The 25,962-nt window shown below is 33.2% G+C and overlaps 1 protein-coding gene across 7 annotated transcripts in view; it reads right to left on the bottom strand.

The window, feature by feature from the left end:
* The window catches only part of SKIC3 (SKI3 subunit of superkiller complex), a 114,030-nt gene that overhangs the window by 73,217 nt on the left and 14,851 nt on the right, over window positions 1–25,962 (bottom strand). For all 7 annotated transcript variants that reach the window (XM_074282043.1, XM_074282044.1, XM_074282038.1 and 4 more), the window contains 9 exons: window positions 25,047–25,137; window positions 20,533–20,676; window positions 19,491–19,582; window positions 18,728–18,803; window positions 15,003–15,143; window positions 6,645–6,743; window positions 6,421–6,529; window positions 2,073–2,213; window positions 178–279 (listed from right to left, as the gene is read on the bottom strand). In XM_074282043.1, the coding sequence (XP_074138144.1) occupies window positions 178–279; window positions 2,073–2,213; window positions 6,421–6,529; window positions 6,645–6,743; window positions 15,003–15,143; window positions 18,728–18,803; window positions 19,491–19,582; window positions 20,533–20,676; window positions 25,047–25,137 (995 nt within the window). The remainder of the gene's footprint in view (window positions 1–177; window positions 280–2,072; window positions 2,214–6,420; window positions 6,530–6,644; window positions 6,744–15,002; window positions 15,144–18,727; window positions 18,804–19,490; window positions 19,583–20,532; window positions 20,677–25,046; window positions 25,138–25,962) is intronic.

Genomic DNA, 25,962 nt, shown 5'->3' with positions numbered 1-25,962 from the left:
ATATAGGATTAAAGAATAATCAATCCATACAAAAGATCAATTCAGAGCCGGGCCATTCTAACTCCAAGTCTATCACTTTTACCACTTCACCATGTTATCTTTTATACTGCTCTTGAAATAAACTATATAAACAAACTTCACTGTATCTCAACTATAAGGTTTCAATAATTCTGTTACCTTGATTGCAGGAAATAATAGCTTCTTTATAATGATGCATTTTCATTTGAGCCTCTGCCAGATGATACCATCCTACTACACAGACACTGCTTAATTTTAATCCTAACAGAATAAAATAATCATAAAGTCAAGTTTATTTCTGATTGAGTTATATAGCAAGTGACTTGAACCTATAAAAATAAAACAGCTTATATTAATTTATAACAATTTGAATCACTGAACAATAATGATTTTCACACACACATACTCTCACAAATTTTTATGTGTATGCATATGTATATATGTGTATGTGTGTGTGTGTGTGTGTGTGTATACACACACAGACACACACCTATGTCTGTCATTAATATAAAGCACTATTATAAAAGTAAAAGAGAATTGGTTTCCTTTGGGTATTCTCAGCTTGGAATTTGGGTGTCAGATATTGTACAAAAGATCATAGGCGTAAAGATCTAGAGTCAGGAGTAACTTCTGAGGGCAAATATTCAAATGCTCTCATTTTGCAGATGAGAAAACTGAGTCCCAGTGAAGTTATATGACTTACACAAAGCCATACACAAGTTCTAAGACTTAAAAGAGGGAATTTTAACCCAGGTTCTTTTTTTTTTTTACTGTACAATGTAGAGTCCTTGAGAGATAACAGTAAGACACTTAACAGGGAATTCTAAAAAATTCTAAAATAGCACTGCTCTGCTATTTGCTCCTATTGAAATCTTCTCTGGGGGCTTTCTTGCCTTCTCTTTCCACTGTCCAAAGAGTAAGTCACACCACAAGAATGAATATTGAAGACTTCCAGTAGTTTTCAAACAATATTTTTCCAAAATGATTACCTTTTGTTTTTCTCTATGCAGAATAAAAACTGAGAATGAAATAGCTCCTGGAGAAACAAAGCATTAGGCTGAATTCAAGTTAACAACCACCACTAGGTTACATGAACAAGGCCCATACCAAAGACATGAAGATTAAAAATTCTACAGTCCCTGACTTCAAGGAGGTAACGTTCTATTGGATAAGCTTTATTATTTGTTCAGTAGGAAACCTGTATGATTGACAGAAAAATCAACATATTAAAGAAATTCTATCAAAGAAGAATTTTAAAAGTAATTCTAAAACTCTACTTTTATTTTATGAATAAAAGTTTTTTTAAATGCATAAAGGAATAAATGAGAAACTGAGAATATTTCAAGTTCTTTTTATCCAAAAACAGAGAAAAACTAGACCTTTCCTAAAATAATTTTCTAAGTATTGCTAATTTGGAATTAATGTAAACTGACGGCTTATACAAGACTGTCACGGTTTTTCTATGCAACTACATTCCAATATAATTATCTGTGAGAAAGTCAATAACCTGATTAATTTCTATTTTTCATATATTGTGTTTACTGTGTTACTAACTACCCTCATCACTATGCTTGAATATGCAGAACTCACAGTTTCTAAAATATAAAGTTGGTAACATTTTTTATCATTTGTGAAATAAAGTAGCTCAAATAGATACTTCAATTTATCTTATGAGCATTCCTTTTATTTTTTCCAGAATAGCAATTGATTCTATTGCAACAATACATTCAGTACCTTGGGTTTCATTCACCTATGAAAATCACTACCATCTATAATAGAAAACTATCTGAAACTCAGAGATATTAAATGATTATCCAGGCTTGTCCAGCAATATCTATCAGAGGTTGCATTTTAACACAGGTCTTTTCATCATTCTTTATGATAGGCTTCCACTCTCAATTTTGCCAGTAAAATGGCTATCTGTTTCTTGTGTATTTTCTCTACTTGGATTTTAAGTTCTTTAATTGTTAACACTAAGTACTTAAAAACTGAATGAATAACACTTTTAGACCACAATTCTACTAATTAATTTACTTTGTGCATTATGTATTTACCTTCTGTTAAGTTTTTGGCAGCATCTTCATATTTTTTGTCTTTGAGGGCTTTTATGCCTAAGCCAATAAGGCCAGGACCACTTTTTGAGTCCTTCTCCACCAGTTGGTAACAGTACTGCAGGGCTTCATCAGTGAAACTTCCTGGTATAATGAAAAAAAATTAATTCATCTGAATGAAATTTTAAGTGCCAGGTTCATATTAATTTTTAAAGTTAGATTGAATATCCTTAAAAATCACAGAAAAAACCCACAATAACAGAAAAAGGTTTTGTATCCCTTCCAGCATAGCCACATTGCTCTCCTAATTCCTAAATGTCATAATAGCCAAAACTTTAAAAGAAAATTTGCTCTTAATTAAGAATCTTTATTGTAAATAAAAAAAATTTGTGAATTTGATTAGCACTCTAATGTTACAAATTGGTCTTAATTTTTCATGCATATCTTACTATCAACCAATTTTTCTTATCTTTCTTCCTTTGAATAAAATCCTTTATTGGACTAGTAGCCTTAGTATAACAAAGTTATATTAAAAAAGTTTTGTAATCTTTTAGTCTTCCTTTTTAAAGTTGTTAATTCTATATAGCAATCATCAACCAATACAAAAAAAAATGTACTTTACAATAAGTCCATAAAATTAATTTCATGATCTATTTAAAGGAAACAAATATAAAACAAATAACAAATCTAAATTATATAATTATGTATGCAAATGCATTCTCATTTTTTTTGCTACCCTCAATCAAACCTTACTATCTTTCACTCCCATCCTTAGAAATATTTAAGATAAAATAAAGACTTTAATCTCAACTATTTGGGGGAGAAGAGGAGAAAGGGAATAAAATGTGAAGAGTAAAAAATTCTTAATAAGAAATAGCTTTAACTGGACTATAATATCTTTGAGAGCAAAACCAATGTGTTCTTGTGGGAATTGAATGTGGATCATAACATAGCATTCTCACTCTCTGTTGTTGTTTGCTTACATTTTGTTTTCTTAGTCTTTTTTTTCTTCCTTCTTGATCTGATTTTTCTTGTGCAGCAAGATAAACTATATAAATATGTATACATATATTTGATTTAATATATATTTTAACATTTAACATGTATTGGACTACCTGCCAGCTAGGGAAGGGGGTAAAGGGAAGGAGGGGAAAATTTGGAACAAAAGATTTTGTAAGGGTCAATGTTGAGAAATTACCCATGCATATGTTTTGTAAATAAAAAGCTTTAATAAAAATAAAAATTTTTTTAAAAGTGTTCTACATTTTTACATGCCCAATATCTAACAAAACTAGTAGATGTTCAAAAAATCAAACTCTCCTACATATAGGAAGATACTATATTACTATCTCAAAAACTTGATCTATTAACAATTAACACCACGACATAAGTCATGGTGTTATATTGATTAGTCAGAACTAATCACCTCCAAAAAAAATAACAAAATACTTTATGTTTTCATTTTATAATCCCTACTTATGGGAAGTTACATAAAACACAACTACTTTGAGTTAAAAAAAACTAGTCTCAATCCTCAAAAGCATAATAGATAGGTTATTCAATGACCTTTATTACAGTACACTACGCCGCTAGGTGTCAGTGAACCAGGCCTAGAGTCAGGAAGGCCTGAATTCCAATCTGGTCTCTGACACTTGCTAGCTATGTGATCCTGGGAACGTGCCTTAAATCTGTTTGCCTTAGTTTTCTCAACTGTAAAATGAATTGGAGAAGGAAATGGCGAACTACTCCAGTATCTATGACAAGAAAACCACAAATGGAGAATGGAGAATCAGACAACTGAAATGATTCAACAACAATATCACAGTACAAATCACCAAGATTTATATATAAATCATTATAGTGTCTAAAGCACTGATCTTCAAAGAAGGGGTTAAGACCTAAAAATTAACCCTAAGAATAAAGTGGAAGAGAACTAGCATCCCACTATCCCTATGCTAACGAATCATGTTTTTATTTATCCTTATCCCCTATACTTCTTTGTTTAAATTTCCAACTTTCCCACTTTTGGGCTAGCTGTCCATCACCTCAAGGGAATTATAACAACCATTATGAACCCACAGAAATAGCTATGCAGATGGCACTGGAAAAATTTGATATTCTCTCATCCACTTCCCCCACTCCACTCTGGCAGCAGGTACTCCTTAAGGAATGTTCTTCAGGGGAGTAACAGTTAACAAAATGCCCCACTTCCCTTTTTATTGTGGATGGGACAGAGTATATTCAAAGGATAATCTGACATGGATGATTATCAATCATTTTAAAATCATCATTTCAAAAAGGGTATTAAAGTTTTTACATTTGATATGTCTTATCTCTCTCATTAGGGAAAGTAGAGTCCAAATGTCATAAGATAGAATGAAACAAACTTGCCATTTTTGTCTGTCTTAGAGAAGGTTAGTCCTATTCTATTGTATTTATTAACAATGGAAAATTTAATTAAAAAATAAAAACAACTCTTGGTTGAAAGGCAGTGTTTACCATAAATATGAAAATCATACCCTTCCTATTACTTATGCTCTTTTCCTTAAAAAGCATGCATCTTTTTCTTTTAAGATATCTTATTGGTTCCTTTTGTCTTTGTATCATAGGTATTTCTAGAGAAAACATTCCATTCCCTCCAGAAAGAGCCTTCCTGGGGCAGCTAGGTGGTGCAGTGGATAGAGCACCAGCCTTGAATTCAGGAGGACCCGAGTTCAAATATGGTCTAAGACACTTAACATTTCCTAGCTGTGTGACCCTGGGCAAGTCACTTAACCCCGGCTTCAGAAAAAAAAGAAAAGAAAAAAAAAAAAAAGAGCCTTCCTTTTTAAGAAAAACAAACAAGCAATAACATCCTGTTACAACAGAGGCATCAAAACCACATAGCTGCAAAACTCCCTAATAGAGGATCAGACTAAAATCTAAATGGCAAAACAAAATAAATTTAAAATAGAAAAAATACAATGAACATTGTTATGTTGTAAATCAATATGGGCTTTAGGAATTCCCTTCTACTTGAGTTTGACATTACTATCGTAAAATATCCCAATTTGACAGTGTTTTACAACATTCTGCCCAACAGAGTACATTTCATTGTATGTTGTCTAGATCAGTCATTTGATTTCTTAGTTTTTCTACTCTTTATATTTTTATCTACACTGCTGAAGTCAATTGATAAAACAATCTTCTTGATTCTGCTATTTCATTCTGAATTAGTTATTACAAATCTTCCCATGTTTTTCTGAATTTCTTACATTCATCATTTCTCACTTAACTAATAATGATCCATTGTACTCACATACCAATATTTTCAGTTTTCAATTATCCCCCAATAGGTTGCTATGAATATTTTAGGATGGACCTTTAGTTTTTGCTTTTGAACTTTCAGTTTCCTTCTGGAATATGCCCAATAGTTTATTAACTGTACAGTTTAGTCACTTCTCTTACATAATTCTAATCTTTTTCCAGAAAACCTGGACCAAATCATAGCTCTAACATAAGTGGAACAGTTATCTGTTATCTGTTTTTCCAATGCATCTCCATTATCATCCCCACTTTTGATCATCTGATTTTGTGGTTGTTGAAATCTTAACATCTCTTAACATTAGTGACTTAAAGCATATTCTCAAGTGGTCATCCACGGTTTCCAATTTTGACTTTAAAAATGTCATACTATTCATTCTTTCTTCTCCCATACCTTTCTGAAGTTTGATATTAATCAAATTAGCAAAGTGTAACTAACTCTCTTGGGTTCTTCTCTCACTATTATAACTTCTGTTTTCTATGTTATTGACTCTAGCGTTCCTGTAAAAATTTCCCTAAAGACTTCCCAAAGTTTACTTTCTTAGCCCATTGCTAGAACTAAACTTAAATGAAAAAAAAAAAAACTAACATGTATTTGTCAGAACTCAATTCTTTTATGTTTACTTGTATTCTATTATTTCAAGTATAATATTATGAATTCTTACTTTTCCCAAATTCTACTACATATTCTTCCATCTTCGTTATACTAACCTATTTTCACTACTGATAAAATATGCCTCACAGTTCACTTACTTTTAACTTTTCTGATGCCACATGACTTTGATCTTTCCCCAACTTCTTCATGTTGCTGTTCATTTCCTATTTTTCCTTCAATCTAGGTCTTCACAAAGTTTCTTTGACTTTAAGGCTTCTATTCTATAAGGCATACACTTTCTTTCTCCAATTAGACCTTCATCCCTTAAAGCTAAGAACCATCTCCTATACTTCCTTTATTCACTTATGTGACCTGTTAACCAATTACTTGAACATAGTATATATTCAATAATGAAAATAACAAAAATTTTAAACACAAAAATTTTCAACTTACCTGACTGAATTAAATGTAAGCAAAGCATTTCCAATGGATAAGATACAGTAGGATAGATGTTCATCATACCTTCACAAGCCTTCTTCATCCTAGCAATCTCATAAGGAAACTTAAAAATATAAAGACAAAGTAAAACTAAATATTCATATTAATAAAACATTTCTAAATAGTTATACTGTGGATATATATGTCAGAATTTTTGTAAAATAATTTGAAAATCTTACTTTAGCTAAACACTGAATGAAGTGTCTATAAAGTGTTTCATGGTCTTCACTAGGAACATTATTTGAAGAACTCAAAGCATTTTCAAATGCAATAAAAAGCTAAAAAGACAAGAAGTTATGGACATGATTATAGCACACTAAATTACAAATATGAGTGGAGACTTTATACTTTAAAAAAATAATGTTCATTATTTCTTAGTAAATTCAATAAAAACTTGAAAATAGAACTAAGAAATGCCAAAATGTTTTCATTATATGACCCACCAAACTAAATATTCTGCCTCTGATTACAAAAAAAATTTGATTTCCATGTCCTCCACTTCAAATAAATTCAATGAATAAATATAACTTTTAAGAAAAAAAGTAAAAAGTTCTATTTTCAACAAGGTTACATTTTTATGCACATATAGAAAACAGATAAAAAGTAAGCTGGGGCTGAGAGAGTAGGCACTAACAGCTAGAAAAACAAAGAAAAACCTAATGTAGAAAGTGATGTTTGAGTTGAAAATTAAAGCAAGGATTCCATGAAGCAGAATGAAGAAAACATTGCAAGCAAATTGGAATACTAATATAAAGGTACAGTGACAAATAAGAGAATGTTAGGAATAAAGAACAGCAAGGTAAATCATTTGAAGCACACAGTAGATGGCGTATAATAATAATAGTTATGGCATATAAAAACAAACAGTAAGATTGAGATTGTGATTATGCCTATTGAATGCCTATAAATGGTAAGGAGAGACATTTATGTTTAATTCTAGGGAGAAAAGAAAGCCATAAGCATTTATTTAAATGTGAACAAGGGAAAGGAGATAAGAATTGGGGTGGTCAGAGCTACGAAAATCACTTTTATAACCTTTTGTGAAAAAGGATTGGAAATTACAGAGACTTGAGGCAGGTGTAGCAATTAGAAAGCCACCATTACCAAGAAGAGATAAAGGCCTAATCTAGGATTGTTGCTATGTGAATAGAGAAAAGGGACCATATATGAAAGAGATCATTTACAGAGAAATAGCAAAATATGGCAACTGATTAGATGTGCATTAAGAAAATGAAGGTTCAAGGATAACACTAAATTGTTAAGAGACTCTTCTCCAAGGAGACTGAAAAGCTATCCTCTATAAAGAATATACTATTAATCTCTGAATCTAAATTTTCCTTTAAATCATGTTCATTTTCAGTCAATTGGTACCTTAAGGAAAAATTTATTCTAGCTAGTCAAATTTTTTTTTTGTAATTTTTATTTCACCTGAAATTGTTGCCTTAATCATCCAAATGTTACCTCTTAATTTCAGTATTCAATTAAAAATTGTGGTCAGACTACCCTTCATGATTTAACAGTTTATGTATACCATTTCTTGGGTTTTGCTTTTCAACAACAAAAATTCTATTTTTAAAAATTCTCACCAAAAGCAATTTGAAACTTCACCTTCCCTATTATATTTTTGTCAAAAGTATAGAATCTATGCTGATGATATGATGGTATACTTAAAGAAACCCCAAATATTCAATTAAAAAGCTATTAGAAATAATCCACACCTTTAGCAAAGTGTCAGGATACAAAATAAACCCACATAAATCATCAGCATTCTTATATGTCACTAACAAAACCCAACAGTTAAGAGTTACAAAGAGAAATTCCATTTAAAGTAACTACCAATAGTATAAAATATTTAGGAATCTATCTGCTGAGGGAAAATCAGAAACTATATGAGCAAAGCTACAAAACATTTTCCACACAAATTAAGTCTGATCTAACCAATTGGAAAAATATTAAATGTTCTTGGATAGGGCGAGGAAATATAATAAAGATGACAATACTACCTAAACTAATCTGTTTATTTAAAGCTATACCAATCAGACTCCCAAAAAACTATTTTAATGACCTAGAAAAAAATAACAACAAAGTTCATATGGAAAAACAAAAGGTCAAGAATTTCAAGGGAATTAATGAAAGAAAAAAAAAAAAAATCAAATGAAGGTGGCCTAGCTGTACCAGATCTAAAATTAGATTATAAAGCAGTGGTTGCCAAAACCATTTGGTATTATCTAAGAAATAGACTAGTTGATCAGTGGAATAGGTTAGGTTCAAAGGACAAAATAATCAATAACTTTAATAATCAATCTAGTGTTTGACAAACTCAAGGACCCCAGCTTTTGGGATAAGAACTCAATGTTTGACAAAAATTGCTGGGAAAATTAGAAATTAATATGGCAGAAACTAGGCATTGACCCACACTTAACGCCATACTCCAAAATCAGGTCAAAATGGGTTCATGACCTAGACATAAAGAATGAAATTATAAATAAATTAGAGGAACATAGGATAGTTTACCTCTCAGACCTGTGGAAGAGAAATTAATTTATGTCCAAAGAAAAACTAGAGATCATTATTGATCACAAAATAGAAAATTTTGATTATATCAAATTGAAAAGTTTTTGTACAAACAAAACTAATGCAGATAAGATTAGAAGGGAAACAATAAACTGGGAAAACATTTTTACAGTCAAAGGTTCCAATAAATGCCTCATTTCCAAAATATATAGAGAATTGACTCTAATTTATAAGAAATCAAGCCATTCTCCAATTGATAAATGGTCAAAGAATATGAAGAGATAATTCTCAGATGAAGAAATTGAAACTATTTCTAGCCATGTGAAAAGATGCTCCAAGTCATCACTAATCAGAGAAATGCACATTAAGACAACTCTGAGATACCACTACACACCTATCAGATTGGCTAGAATGACAGGGAAAGATAATGTGCAATGTTGGAGGAGAGATGGGAAAACAGGGACACTGATACATTGTTGGTGGAATTGTGAATACATCCAGCCATTCTGGAGAGCAATTTGGAACTATGCTCAAAAAGTTATCAAACTGTGCATATCCTTTGACCCAGCAGTGTTACTACTGGGCTTATATCCCAAAGAGATCTTAAAGAAGGGAAAGAGACCTGTATGTGCAAGAATGTTTGTGGCAGCCCTCTTTGTAGTGGCCAAAAGCTGGAAACTAAGTGGATGCCCATCATTTGGACAATAGCTGAATAAATTGTGGTATATGAATATTATGGAATATTATTGTTCTGTAAGAAATAACCAACAGGATGATTTCAGAAAGGCCTGGAGAGACTCGCATGAACTGATGCTGAGTGAAATGAGTAGGACCAGGAGATCATTGTATATGTCAACAATACTGTATGATCATGAACTGATGCTGAGTGAAATGAGCATGACCAAGAGATCATTATATATTTCAATAACAATGCAATATGATGATCAATTCTGATAGACGTGGCCCTCTTCAACAATGAGATGAACCAAATCAGTTCCAATAGAGCAGTAATGAACTGAACCAGCTATACCCAGAGAAAGAACTCTGGGAGATGACTATGAACCACTACATAGAATTCCCAATCCCTCTACCTTTGTCCACCTGCATTTTTTATTTCCTTCACAGGCTAATTGTACACTATCTCAAAGTCCAATTCTTTTTGTACAGCAAAACAACTGTTTGGTCATGTATACATATATTATAGTTCTTTAAGTTTCAGGTCTTTCTTGTAAGGATGCGGTTCCCACAAGACAAGAGAAGGGAATTGTAAGGGTCCTTTAAATGGGCGGCTGTAATGTTCTGATCGTCTCTCAGTTGTAATCCTTCTCTGGGAGGAGGTTTCTTTTCTGTATAATCTTTTCCTCTATGAGCAGGTTTCTTGGGAGGCTTCTGGAGCCTCCAGCCAGCCTCTTCTTCTTCCTGAATCCTGGCTCAATCTCCTCCAGCTCTTGTCCTTCCCCAATCCAGACTGCTCTCCAGGCTCAATGTTGCCTCTTTTTATCCTCCCAGAAAATGGACTTGTGGGTACTCCCAGGGGCTTGTGGGAATTACTTACAACCAATGAACTTGTTCCTCTTAGAATTCCTAAGGTGTAAACTCCCTTTAAAGGCCTGAACCAAAGGTCTGAGCCAGAGAACTGTCAAGTCAATCTGAGTTCTCACCTTGTAATTGTCCAGACAACCTGAATTCTCACCTGGTAATCCTAACAGGCGGCCACAGCGCAACAGGAGATTTGAGTGGCTCAGAAGTAATCTCTGTGGATATAGGACTGCCCTGTGGGTGAAATCCTGTCCATATTGAGATAGGTTCGTAATGGGTGACGGCTCTCTCACTGGTTGGTTGTGTGTGTGACCTCACAGGCTCTTTATAAGCCCACTGCTTGCAGCCAGTCGCTCTCTTTTAACCTGGCTCCCTAGCCTGGGGTAGCTGAGCCAAGCTGATGGATAGCCCAGAGAGGTAAGGAGTTTGGTAGTGAACATGTGGATCTTCAGACCAGGTGTTCACTAGGGAGCTAACAAGTCAGGGCATTAAGTCAGGGCATTATGTGAGTAGGTATAACAAAGGCTTTTAAGATTACACGTGGCTGATCTTGAGTGCGCTACCGGTTATTAAACTATATTAAACTATATATATCAAGAGATCATGGCCAGAGACCTTTGAAGGCCTCAGAGGAGGCGAGCCGGGTAGAGTTGACACTGCAAAGGTCAGTGGTCAAAGGTACTCTGTTGAGCCTAGGACAGACTGGTAATAGTAACTTCCAGGAGGGCATGTTACAAATGGCTCTGTTGGGCCTAGGACAGACTGGTAACAGTAACTGCCAGGAGGGCATGCTACACTTTCTCTTTAAATGCTTTGTGGTGTTGGAGAAATTAAGGTGTATACTTAATACTTTTAAAGAAATTTCTTCCTCTCCATACCCAACAAAATGGAGATGTCATCTTAGTGATTTTAGCCATTAATACTTATATATGACCAGTGGCTAAAATCTTAAATTATTTTACAAAGATACTGATCCATTATTTACTGATGTCTTCTGTCATCCTGGTAATACAATAAAATGTTTGGGGAAAAAAAAAAGTATAGAATCTAAAATTGCATACTATATTCCATATACGCCTGCAACACAATTTCACATGTCTCTAGGAATCTGAGAATTGTAATATACATGTAGAGATTATGTTTCTGTTTAGTTGTGGTTTGGTTTCTGATTCCACTACTTTCTAAAAGTAGCAGCAAGGTGGATTATCTGCCCAAAAGAAAAGAATGACAGTACTATTAAGAAAGGTTATTGTCCTATCCTCTAAGTTAATAGTGTCACCTCAAACATAAAGAGGGGACAATAATCCATACATAAGGATCCTTGTGGGTCACATATTGATTTAAATTTTAATACATATTATCTATGGGTTTTTTTTCTTTTTTAATATTTTCCAATCATATTTTAACCTGGTTCGAGTCATATTTGGGAGTGTTGTAGGTCAACTGTTTGACACCACTACTTTAAATGATTCTTCTATTAAGTGTAAGTTTCTTTTGAAACAGTCTTCAAAACTAAAGTTCAGCATCAAAGAAAAAAAGTGAATTAAAGTCATTAAGGATAGAAAAACTAACATTTAAAAGACAACAGCAAATTGCTCAAAAACAACACTCAAAAATTATTGGGTGACATAATCAATAGTCTCTCATAAAGTTCTCATACAGTTTAGTTAAATATGTGGGAGTCCAGAATCATGCTGAAATTTTGAATCCAGCAATAAAGAAAAGGGGTAGTGCTTTCAACAGAAACAGGAAAAGTCTGGAAAGATGGAAAAATTTGGAGGGGAAAATAATAAGTTCACTTAGGGACATGATGAGTTTAAAATGTCTCTGCAACTTGCAGTTTGAAATGTCCTATAAGCAAAGGTAATATAAGACAAAATCTCAAGAAAGAACCTGGAACTGAAACAATAAAATAGGAAATCATCTGTATGATGTGGTAGTTAAACCTAATGCAAGTGATAAGGTTAGTGAGGGGGAATTTGCAAGGGGAAGAAAGAAAGCCTAGACCAGCACCCTGGCAAACACCCATAAATAGGTGTATCATTTAGATAAGGCAGCAAAGAAGACTGAGATAAAGTAGCAAGACAAGTAGGAGACAAAAAAGAAGAGAAAAATGTCACAAAGGAAGAGTGCCCAGAAGTAGAAGATAATCAATAATGCAGAATGAAGTATACAAATCAAAGCCTATGGATGAGAAAAGGCTAGTCAGATTTGGCAATTAAGAGAGCACAGACAATTTGGACAGTGGTTTCAGTTAAGTGACAGGGGCAGAATACAGACAATATGGGGAATAATGAAAGAAGAGAAAGTACTTGATAAATGCTTTTTGATTTGAAGTGAAGGCAATTTTTTCCAGGCATATGGCTGAAAAATATAAAATGACTGATGATATTGTCTGGTAAAGGGATTTTTTTTAAGGATAAGAGACTTTCTGAAGCATATTTGAAGGCAGTAGGAAAGGAATTAAGAGAAAAAAATAAAAGATTTGAAAAAGAGACTGATGAAGGATGCAATCTTCTGGAAGAAGGAAAGGGGGGAAAGATGAGATGTAAGAGATGGGATCAAATGAACATGTAGAGGATGGCTTGACAAGAAAAAGTGCTGCCTTTGTCAGAGACCAGAAGAAAAAAAAGATGTCAAGATATTTTGTGATGAAAAAGGTAGAAAAGGAAAATCACATCATATCATCTCAATTTTCTCAGTAAAATAAAAGGTCTTCAGCTGAGAAAGAAGGGTTGGGCAAGGGCAAGGGTGAGGAGGTAAGAAAAATTTAGAATAGTTTTCATTGAGAAATGAGAGAGGGAACCAACTTAAGAAGAAATAAAAAGACTGCCTTGCTACAGTGAGAGTCCCTGAACATGCTAACATGAATTTATAATATACCCAGTCAGCAGCTCATGAGTAGGTATAGAAGAGAAACTTGGTAGGAGTAATCCAGGACTGAGGCTTGGCAAAAATAGGGAAAAGTAGAAAGAAATTCTAATGTAGAGAACAGAATAGAGTTGAAATAGCTAGGTCCTAGATTGAAATTGAAAAGGGAAGAAAGTGAAGATTAATTAATATTAATAGCCTGATCAGAAACTGGAAACTAAGTGGATGCTCATCCATTGGAAAATGGCTGAATAAATTGTGGTATATGAATATTATGGAATATTATTGTTCTGTAAGAAATGACCAGCTGGATGATTTCAGAAAGGCCTGGAGAGACTTACATGAACTGATGCTGAGTGAAATGAGCAGGATCAGAAGATCAATATATACTTCAACAACAATACTATATGATGATCAATTCTGATGGACGTGGCGCTCTTCAACAATGAGATGAACCAAAATAGTTCCAATAGAGCAGTAATGAACTGAACCAGCTACACCCAGCAAAAGAACTCTGGGAGATGACTATGAACCATTACATAGAATTCCCAATCCCTCCATTTTTGTCCACCTGAATTTTTGATTTCCTTCACAGGCTAATTTTACACTATTTCAAACTCCAATTTTTTTTTGTATAGCAAAATAACTGTTTGGACATGTATACATATATTGTATTTAACTTATACTTTGGCATATTTAACATGTATTGGTCAACCTGCCATCTGGGGGAAGGGGTAGGGGAAATGAGGGGAAAAGTTGGAGCAAAAGGTTTTGCAACTGTCAAAGCTGAAAAATTACCCGTGCATATATCTTGTAAATAAAAAGCTGCAATAAAAAAAAATAAAAATAAAAATAAAGAATTTTGCAAAACATTTCCAATAAGATCCACAAAAAAAATTATTTCATATATATATATATTAATAGCCTGAGAAAGTACTGACATGGGAAGGGAATGGGGATTTTTGTGAAGGTGAAAAACAGGATCAGAGAAGAAATAATAGCATACGGAGGGAAAAAAAAAAAAAAAAAAAAAAAAGAATGAGAAGAGATTATGGCCACATATGAAAATGTTTCTGATCAAAGAAAGAAATCACTGGTGAGAAATCTTGTGAATTAGTTAATGGAATGATAAAGCTGAAATAATAAAGCAAGCTATGGACTTTAAGAAAACTAGAAACTGTGGGATCAAGGGATTTGAGAAAACTTTTAAGTAGATATTAAAATCTTCCAGGCAAGAACTGAGGAGAGGAAAATGAACCAGGTATTTAACTCTTCAAGAAAAGAGAGAATGCCTGGGTATTGGAATATCACAATTATCATTATTCAGATTGGCTAGAAATGAGTGAACTTTAAGAGGAAATGCTACTGATCTCAAGAATCTCGTCCTCAAAAAAACTATCCCAAAGTAGAATCAGAAAGTAATGAGTTTCCCCTCATTTAGGATTACAATCAAAAGCCAGATGATTATTTATTGAGTTTGTGACAGAAGGTGGAGGTTGAATTAGATGGTTACTTAGATCAAGAATAAGTATTTAATTGAACATTAAAAACCTTTCGATTCTAAAATTCTGTCAACTATATAAATATATATTATATATGCAAAATAAAATTACCAACTGCTGAATTTCGTCATTTTCTTCTTCAGTACTCTCAGCCAGTAATTGAGTTAACTTTATCCACAGCTGGTAAATCTCTTGATTTTCTGCACCATCTTCCTTCCTTGTTTTGATCAGTCTCTGCCATGTCTGAGCCACCTACCCAAAAGGAGAAATGACGTAATATTCCAAAAAATGAAAAGCTTGTTCACAAACTGACCAAGCTAATATTCTGAACTTTATTTTTATAAAGTTATATAAATATTAGTTTTTAAAATGACATTTAGAAGCAGCAGACATATTAAACTTCAACTGAAAACAGACGAAACAAATCCACTCCATGTAATATTTATTAAGAACCTACTATGTGCCAGGTACTATGCTAATTGCTAGTAATGCAAAGATTAAAAAAAATACAAGTTTCTATTTTCAAGAAACTTAATTTTTATTGGAGGAATCCACATGTACACAGAAAAATAAATAGAAAACACAAACAGGAAAGCAATTTCCAGAGGAGAGCACCAGTAACAGATAATTGGGCTAGACCATCTGGAGGAGATGGCTGAGCCATGACGAAAGCAGTTATTTTATGAGACAGAGGTGAGAGAGAGCAAAACAGAAATGGGAACAGCCTGTGCAGAATCACAGAAAGGGGATAGTGATCCATGGGGGACATCAAGCATACCAGTTTCTCTGGAACATGAAATGCAGGAAATGAAAGTATTCTTCCAGAAAGCCTGGAAATGCAGGTTGAAGGATTTTTAAATACAGAAAAGCTTGTATTTTCTCTTTTTAAGTATAACTAGTACTATATTTTATCCTGGTGTTCTTGATCAGGGAAAACATATGATTATATGAAATATTAATCTGGCAGGTATGTGGGAAAATAGTTGGAAAGAACAGGAAATGAATGCAGAAAGACAGAAAAATGTTACAATGATACAGGCAAGATAATGAAGATTTGAACTAGCATGTAGTTGTGTAAAAAGAAAATCAATGTTAGATCATAGGATCATAAAACTCTCAGATGCTATCTAGAGGCTGTCTCATTTTATAGATGAGGAAATTGAGACTCAGCAAAGTTAAACAAATTGCCTCACATCCTGCAAGCAGAGAAGTTTGTGATACAGGATCTAAATCTAAATTCTCTCAGGCCAAAGCCATAGCTTTCATTTTAAGAGCAGGGAAAAATTGAGGATGACTCCAAAGTTGGGTACCTGTATCACCCATCAACAGAAATAAAAAAGTGAGAATGAGGAGAGCATTTAAGGGGAAAATGAACTATTTTACACATGGTAAATTTTCAAAATCTACAGGATCTTCAGAATGCTGATGTCTTAAGAGGCAGTAGATAAGATGGGACTAGATTACAAATGGAAACAGTATAAATCGTTATCTAGAAACTGCATAGATATGATATGTGAGCCCAAGGAAGCTAATAAGATTACCAGCAGAAAAAGAGTCAAGAATGAAGGGTGAAAAGAGCCAGAACTATGAAGTATACTTGAAACAAGTAAAATTGATAAGAAAATATCTAGTTTAGCAGGGTGATTAATAGTTCTCTAGTTCGGTATAATTGATTTAATCTTACAACAAGGTGTTAACTCAGTGGAATTGAGATAATGATTCTCTAGTTTACAGGTACTTAGTACTTAGTATAGTTCTATGGAGTTGATACCTATTCAAGATTGACACCTATGATGATGTAGTAATAATAGAGTATATAAGAGCTAAGAGAGCTGGGAGGGGAAACAGACTTGAAGATAAAGACCTTCATGATGGCTGTCCTGTCTCCTTCACTTCTCCATTGAGAGGAGAGACATTTCCATAGCCCACCAGCCTCTGGTGGTTCTCCTGCCTCCTGCATTCCTCCACTGAAACCAAGACCCATTCCGGAAGGCTTCCAGAAAGCTCGCCCAACCCCAGGTGAAGACAGACTGTGAAGGAGATAATAAAGACTTTGGACTTTATACCTGACTATTCATGATTATTTTGCTGAGACCAAGGCTTATCTGAAGGCCCTCCAGAAAGCTAGCCAGAACATTATAGAAGGGGACCTAGACAGAGTCTTAAAATGGAATCACAAAAAGGGAGTAGTACACAGACAGTGATTCAGCAAAGGAGATTGAGAAGTAGCTGGAGAATCATGAGGAGAACCAGAAGAGAAAAATGTCACAGATTCACATATGCTCTCCTCTCTTACAGAACTTTCCATGCACACTTGGCTTAACCCAAATGCTTTTCCCATCTTTGTTCTCTTTAATATAATTTGGTCTCTTTTATAAGTCGATCTAGGAAGATACTAAAATCCAAAAACTATATAGACTTCCCCTTGGTGCTTTTTTTTTTTTAATCTTTGCAGATCTTTTCCATCTTCTCTGTGTTTACTAACACCCAGTTTCAATGTTAAATGTTCTCAGAGTGTCTTTCCTTAACTAAGGCAACTTGATTTCATTAAATAGGCTTTACCCTTCACAGCTTCACAGTTCTATGTGCATACAAACTTCTAGCAAACTTGGATTTTTTTCTAAACCAATGCTATCCTTGGAGGCTTCATCTCTTCATTTTATAAAGAAGTCAAGAACTAAGAAAGGTACTTTGGGAGCTCTTTTGGTCTCATTATGACTAATGATTTTCTTCAGTTGTGCACATAATTATAGTAATAGTCAGTCTGTATCCCTTCTTCAGTCCAGATTCTATTTTTGGTTTTTAATAATTTGTTTATTTAGGTCAAATTGGAATAGTTTTCATTACAAACATCTTTCTTTCCATTTTTTTTCTTTCAGCTTTGTATTAATTTTGGTTTTTTAACACAAATTTATCATCTAACTATATACAGTTAATTCAGAAAAGATGCTAATTAGTAACAATAATCAAATATATAATCAATAATTTCCTAGAACTATTTAGAGGCAGCTAGGTGCATGAGGGAGGGCTTCTTAAACTTCCACTCAGAACTCCTTTTTTCTAAAAAAGTTTCTAGGCAACCTTGGATATATAGGTATATAAAATAGGTATGCAAATCAAACATTTATTGATAGCAAATCACAATTTTACAAACCCCACATTTACAAACTTCAGTATGTGACCCCATGTGGAATTACATATCACAGTTTAAGAAGCTTTGGCATAGTAGATATAATATTGGGCTAGCAATCAAAAGGATCTGAATTAAAATCTGGCATCGGTCACTTACTAGATTCTGGACAAATCACTCAACCTCTACTTGCCTGTGTCCTTATCTGTAAAATGGGGATAACAATAGTAGATACCTTCCAAGGGTACTCTAATGATCAAATGAGATCATTGTAAAGCACTTAGCACAGTTCCTGGCACACAGGAAGCACTCTATAAATGTTAGCTATTATAATTATTATTGTTATTTTAAAATATAATCAATTTCACTTGGGTCATGTTGTTTAATGCCTTTCCTGTATTCGGAAACCTGCCAGTCCTTGCACTACTCTGGCAAAACCTTTAATGACATATCAGAATAGATTTTTTTTTTAAGGATTCAAATCGATACTATGTTGATGTTGAGACATGAAAAAGACACTTGAGGTGCAATTAGTCTCTCTTTTTCTCAACGTTTTACAGCATAAGCCCTGAAAACTTCAAAAACTAGAAAGCCAATTGCATAATACTATGGTAAGACTTTTGAAATTTAAATTAAAAGTTATATACCTTTAATAATAGCTTTATAGCAAACCAAGTCTAGCACCTCCAGAAAATTACTAACCAACCTCCAGGTATTTCTTTTCTTGGTGATAGAGATCCACAAGCTTCTTACAGACATCACACCACTTCTGCTTGTCAGCACTTGAAAAAACAGAAATGTCTTAAACTAGTTGAAAAAATGATCCCCAAAATTTGCAACAACACTTACTTTATTTACTGGGCAGCATTTTAGGTAACAACTAAACTCTCATATTATAATTTTCATAAATTTTCATAGGGACAGCTAGTTGGTGTAGTAAATAGAGCACCAGCTTAAAGTAAGAAAGACCTGAGTTCAAATCTGTACTCAAACACTTAACACCTTCTGGTTGTGTGACCATAAGCAAGTCACTTACCCACAATTATCTCAGCAAAAAAAAAAAAAAAAAAAAAAATCATTGAGCCTAAATCTTTAAGAAGTATATTAAATAATTCTCTCCAAAACAGTCATAATTTAAGACTGTTTTTAAAGTTATGAGTTAATATTTTGTATTAATATTTACTTATATTTCTATAATTTATAAAATTAATTTATGTTTATTATTTGATAAGCCTCTAATATCTTGGAAAGATTTAGAGAAAAATACAAAGAAATTTAAATAGGATAAAGAGGTTGTGATCTGCATGAGAAGAGTTAAGTCTCTATGAAGTTAAAGGATTGAGTGGCACTCATTTAAAAGAAAAATGTCTGATTGTAAATGCCACAATCATTTAAATAAAGTTTTAAATCAACTGCATAGTCTAATGTGAGCTTATCAAGTAAGAAGTCTTACCATATTTGTTCATTACCTTTCATAGAGATCCAAAAGCTTTTGGTAGACAGTGATCAAGTCATCTTTGACATCTGTATAGTTAGATTTCTCATATAAACTTGCTAAGCCCTAAATGAATGAGCAATCAGTTAATTTTCCAAAAATATACAACATTCAATGCACAAAATTTCTTTATATATGTATACTGTTGATTAAAGTTAATGGATTATTTCCAACATTTCTAGGATAAAGATTAAAACACAATCCCCAAATCCCCCCAAAAAAAAAACCATGGCCCACAAGATATTGTATTCTAAGAGCAAGCAAAAATAATATTTTTTGCTTCACTCATTAATAGTCATTAGATTATAAAACCACGTAATTGTTCTAGGTGTAGTAATATAAAAACATCTTTACTTAGAAAAACAGTGTGGTATAATGAAGAGAACACATGCTCTGGGTTTAAATTCCATTTCTGTCACTATTTAATTCTGTAACTAATTTATAATAAAATATGTGAATTTGTGCAAGTCACTTGACTTTTAAAATTCCTTTTCCTCATATATAATAGTAAGAAAGTAGTTTGGTTTTAAGGTGAAACTTCCTCATTAAGAGATATTAATAAACAAGTTCAGGTTCCAAAGGATCCATGTATCTCATTGTATATTCTTTTGTAAAAGACAGTAAATTAGGATGTGAATAATTTATGTCCATATTAGTAAAAAAAAAAAAAAAAAGTTTTAAAACTATCAAAATATAAAACACAACTAAAATGTGTCCAATTATTAAAATACTTGATAAATTTTTCTTCAACATTTTAAATTCAATTTCCTACAAGAATACCAAAAAGGACAGGAATTTCTATAAGAATTTTTTGGTGAATTTACAATAAACTTATCGGATCTGTAAACCTAATTGGCAATAATATCAAATTGAATGCCAAACTATGCTATTTAAAAGACCATTCAATTTAGAATATTTCAGAATTCTGATGTTTGAATGTATCTTTTAAATGTCCTGTTACTTCTATCCTGAGATCAGTAAAGCTAGCACAAACATCCATCCAACATTCCACATACCTGCCAGGCCAATAACTGATCTGGTTCTAGTTCAGCTGCTTTCTTGTAGGCCCCCTGTGCTTGATCAGGCTGTTCCAGTTCAGCTGCTGCCACTCCAATAAAAACCCAGGCATTGTAATTATTCTTCTCTTGTTTTAATACGGTCTGCTCCAAGACATAAAAGTAGTACACTGAATTATGTCAAATTCACTTGCTCCCTAGATTTGTTTTCTAATCCCATTCATATCATCTTCTCTGGAGAACAAAATGAACAGAGCAGAAGATCTAAAAAGTAACTTTCCAGTTCTAAAATTCAATTAAACTTACACTACTTCCAGACTAATACAGGGACCAGAATAACAATGCCAGAAATAAACCTGGCATTTTAAAATTTGCAAAATGTTACATATTTACTCTCTCATAATAAACTTTTCACATGGATAATGCAGGGTTTTCCCTTCTCATTTTATAATGAGGAAACTCAGGCTCATCGAGATTAACAACATGCCCCTGGTCACATTAATCTGCAGGATTTGAACCCATTTCAGACTCCAAAGGGGCAGCTAGATGGAGCAGTAAACAGCATACCAGCCCTGAAGTCAGAGTTCAAATCTGACCTCGAACATTTAACATTTACCAGCTGCATGACCCTGGACAAGTCACTTAGCCTTAATTGCCACTCCAAAAGAAAACCCCAAAAATCAAATTCCAAATCCAGTAATCTGTTTACTACATTATAGTGACACTTCTAAAGACTAATCTAAAATAGTATGCATTTTATACAATATATTTATATCATTTATATATTAATACTATATATTGCTTTTAAAATAAATTTATGTAATTTTACCTACCTTCAATTTGCCTTCTCGTCTATGAATGAACTAATATTAAAGTTGGTTTGCATTCCCTCAAGATTAAAGAAAGGAAACTAGCCTGGAAATAAAAATTCACTAAAAAATAAACTCAATAAAGATAACTGAGAACTAACCAATTTCTTTTTAGAATAGAAAATTTCCCAAATAACAAATGCCAGACTTAGTAAAATCCAGTTTCTGAAAACTTAAAACACAGTGAATTACCTAAAACTTGATCTTCATCCTCATATTTACTTAATTCCAAACCTCATCTCATTTTAACCCATAAAACTCAGCTCCTATGTGATGGTTTTTTTTTTTTTTTTGGTTTTTTTTTGCCTATTACACAATTACTTCTATTTTTCATGACCAAGACTTATGTATAAAATCTTCATCAGGAATTCATATACATTGGTGTGGGTATTCTGTATCACATACCATTATCACTAATATTTCTTTTCATTACCTCACAGAAGAATTTAATGCAGAGACTGTTGCTTTTACAAATGACAGTCACCAAAAGTAAATCTGATCTTAGTGGAGGGGAGGAGGAAGAATTTCAATAGTTTAGTAAACTGTGTGTTGAAAACAACATTAGTTTTGGAGTCAGAAGACCTGGACTCAATCAAATGCTAGTTCTCCAATTAGAATGAAGGACAGTGAACTAAATGTTCTCAAAGACTTCTTCTAGCTCTAAATATTCTGTGTTTCTGTAAACTACTTATGTGTTATCTAGAAGAGATGATCCATGATTCCACATTTAATTAGCTAGAACAGTTCATATTTTTGTCATCTATAAGACATCTCTAGTAACAATCTGCCCCTGGCACTAGTCCAACTAAACAAGTTAAATTACCATCAAGAAAGGATCATGCCACCTACTGAAAAACACCCACACCATGGATGAAAAGAATTATACAAATATGTGCCCTGGAGATCAACATAATCAATAGAGTCACTTTAGTATCAGATATTCATATAATTTCGACTCGATCTACATTCTCAATGCTACATAACATGAATAAGCTTTTCAGATTAAATATTTTCTCGAGACAGTGACAAGAATCTTTCCAGCTGAACATAACTATTTTAAATTGCAGGCTACTTAGTAATCCTGTGTATATCTTTCTATGTAGAAGGGAGTACAATGCTAATACAAATAATTAGCAAGATATTAATATATATTAATGCCAAATCAATAAAACATCTATTTACCATGTAATTTCATAAATCTTTCAAAGAGCTGAGCTCCATCTTATCCTTTCACCAGAGCAGACTGCAATCCACCTTTAACTTGGTAGATAGTCTTCAAATGTTTTAACAATCAAAAAAATTCAGCATATGAGGGGTAATCTGGTATGAAGATTGTGCAAAGCCAAGCTAGACTGGCTTGTGGATAATAAACAACATATGTTCCCAGATTCATAATTTTAAGCTTTCTATATTAATAAGATCTTCCAGAATGGCAGTTGTGGCATAGCCTTTGAAAATCAAGAATAATGGCCAAGTCACAATGAGAATTCCAGGAGAAATGTTCTAGTAAAATTCAAATTATCAACATATTAAATACCTATATCTGGTTTTGTAAGTTACTGAACTAGGTTAGATTATAGGGTTATAAAGATGAAAAAAACATAATCCTTATTCCCCATTAAGGAGTTTATGATTTTTGGACGGCTGGATGGTAGAGGATAGAGTGCTGGGCCTGGAGTCAAGAAAACTTGAGTTCAAATCTGGTCTCAGACACTTACTGGCTTGGGTAACCCTGGACAAATTATTTAACCTGTTTGCCTCAGCTTCACCTCTGTAAAATGGACATAATAATAGCACCTATTTCACAGAGTGGTTCTGAGGCTCAAATGAGATCATAACTCTTTTAAGTACTTTAGTACAGTGTGCCTGATTGAAAAGAAGTGCTACATAAATGGTGTCATTTTTATTATCTATTATTAATCCAATAGAGAAGATATGTAGACAGATAACTTATTATGAAAAGAATAATGTGATAAATACAAAGAAAAGAAACAAAAAATAGTAGAATAAAAAGATATTTCCCCTAAGAGTGAGGGCAAGATCAGAAAATGCTTCATGGAACTGATGCTTAAGGTTTCCTCTGAATATAGAAAATGGGAAAGAAACTATTCCGACTATGAGTAATGATGACTTTTGTTATTGTTGTGTTCAGTCGTTTTAGTTATGTTCAATTCTTTGTGAGCCCATTTGGAGTCTTCTTGGCAAAGATGATGGAGTAGTTTATCATGTCCTTCTCTAGCTCATTTTATAAAGGAGAAAACTGAGACACTTAACTGGGTTAGATGATTCACCTACAGTCACACAGCTAGTAAGAGTTTGAGGCCAAGTTTGAGCTCAAGAAGATGAGTCTTCCTGACTCCAGGCCTGGGCACTCTATCAACTGCAACACCTATCTGCCCAATGATGATCCAGTCTGACTGAAACACAAAAATACATAATGGAAAATATAGCACAATAACCTAAATGTGAAAACCTTTGAATACCAGAATAAGATATTTGTACTTTGTTCTATAAGGAAGAGAGAGTCATTTAGGATTTTTGTGACTAGAAAAGATCATCTGGGGCAATACCCTTTGTGGAATTGTGACCTGGCAACTTTCTCAGTAGCCAACCTACAGCTCCAGGAGACCTGGAAAGAAAAAGTTCTTGTCACTAAAGTCCTTAGCATCACTAAATGGTTCAACATCAGAAGTCAGAAGGAATTTATTAGTGGAAATGGCATTAAAGATGTTTCACCATCTGTTTTGCTACTCTAAGGATTTGCAACAAATATCTCTTATAACATGTGTTATCTGTCCCTGTTACTATGGGAGTGTCTTGAGAGCAAGACTATCCTAATTTCCCTATTTGTATCCTGGTACTTTGTATGTAATAAGTGCTTGAAATTCATTCATGAGTAAAGATTTAAGAGAACAGAAACTGAGGTACACAAAAATTAATTCTAAGTTGACTAGAGTCAGAAAACTAGTATCTGAGGCAAGATTAGAACTCAGGTCTTCCTGACTCCAAATCCAAAAATCTCTCTACTGTTCCACCTAGCCACTCCAACTATAAAGAGCAAGCAGTTATCTACTACATAAGTAATAACAATTCCTAAGTGCAGGGATTATAACACAGCAATATCTTCATTCAACTGAACAAATTACTGTATGCAACAAAGTCTTACATGTACATGATTATATGAGAAAATTATCACATACAGATAGCCTATGAGCTCCTCCTTTAGACTGAGCTACTTGAGAGCAGGGACTGTTTTTTTTTTTTTTTTTTTTACCTTACTATATATACCCCCAGTACTTAGCATGGGGCCTATAAGTGCCACAAGAGGAGCCTGAAAACTACTAACTGAGGTTATCTTTTTTGGCAAATAGGCTGACCAGCTCTTCCAAAAATACAGTGAATATTCGAGCCATTTAAAAACTTGGGTGAACTGGAAACTGAAAGCAAGAGCCAACTTTGACTTGGGCAAGGATATGTTTTACTATTTATTTCAATCAAAATTAATCAATTTAATATTATAAATGATTCCAAATTTTTATATATTAAGGCTATTATCTGATCAGTTCATATGCAAACTCATCAGCAGTGCCTATAAATAAGTTGGTAATATAATTAATTTTAATAAAATTGGAAGAGTTCTATTACCTTACAATGTTTTAAAGCTTCCTTATATTCTTTGTTTCTTATTGCATCTCTGGCACTTTTCAATGCTGTCTTCACCTGCTTGTTTGACATCCTATTAATAAAAAGAAATGACATTACAGTAACATCCCAGTTACTTAGGAGATAGATTTCCAGCAACTTTAACTTGCGTGATACAGTATGTCATTTGAAAGTAATTTTCAGGAATACTGGAACAAAGTTCTCAAAAATCCACAAATTTTATACTGTGAGGAAGAGATAACACTGCTACTCTTTGTTAACATGAAATTAAGGTTAGTGATTTAACAAACTTGGCTTTTTGGTTTCCCCTGGTAACAATCAATTTTATCAAATTTATATAGCAACTAGAAATATGAAGCAATATAGAAGTAACAGGTGATTTATCTTACAAACCCTTCTTGTTCTGTGAAAATAGAGCTCACTAAACATAGTTTAGCCTTTTCTTGATTATTAAGGCATCATTATGAACATTAATTACACAAAAATATTGTCAGTTTATCAAGGTGTGTAAAAGATTGTTTTTCATATTAAACTGTTGTTCTTTTCTAGTCACCAAGGGAAGAAAAAGAATCATGAAATCCTAGAATTTCCAAGTTGGAAAAAAACTTAGCAGTTAATTACTTCTACCCACATCTAAAAGGAATCCCCCCTAGACTATACCCCAAACATAATTAATTAGAGGCCAAAAGAATTACATTTTAAGAAGTTTCCCATCAAAAATGGTTAAGATTTTAACAATTAGGTCACACTAAAAAGAGGTAACCTTTTGGTAGGAAAATAGGTATGGAAAATCAAAATGATAAGGAGTTATTCCATTTAATGAGAAAAATTTCTCCTTAAATTCCTGTATCCACTTAGCTAACATCCCCTCACTCCCACCAAACACATATTTTAGGCT

This window comes from Sminthopsis crassicaudata, chromosome 1 (assembly GCF_048593235.1).
Source record: "Sminthopsis crassicaudata isolate SCR6 chromosome 1, ASM4859323v1, whole genome shotgun sequence".
Lineage (NCBI taxonomy): Eukaryota > Metazoa > Chordata > Mammalia > Dasyuromorphia > Dasyuridae > Sminthopsis > Sminthopsis crassicaudata.
This window is presented reverse-complemented; position numbering and strand designations above follow the sequence as displayed.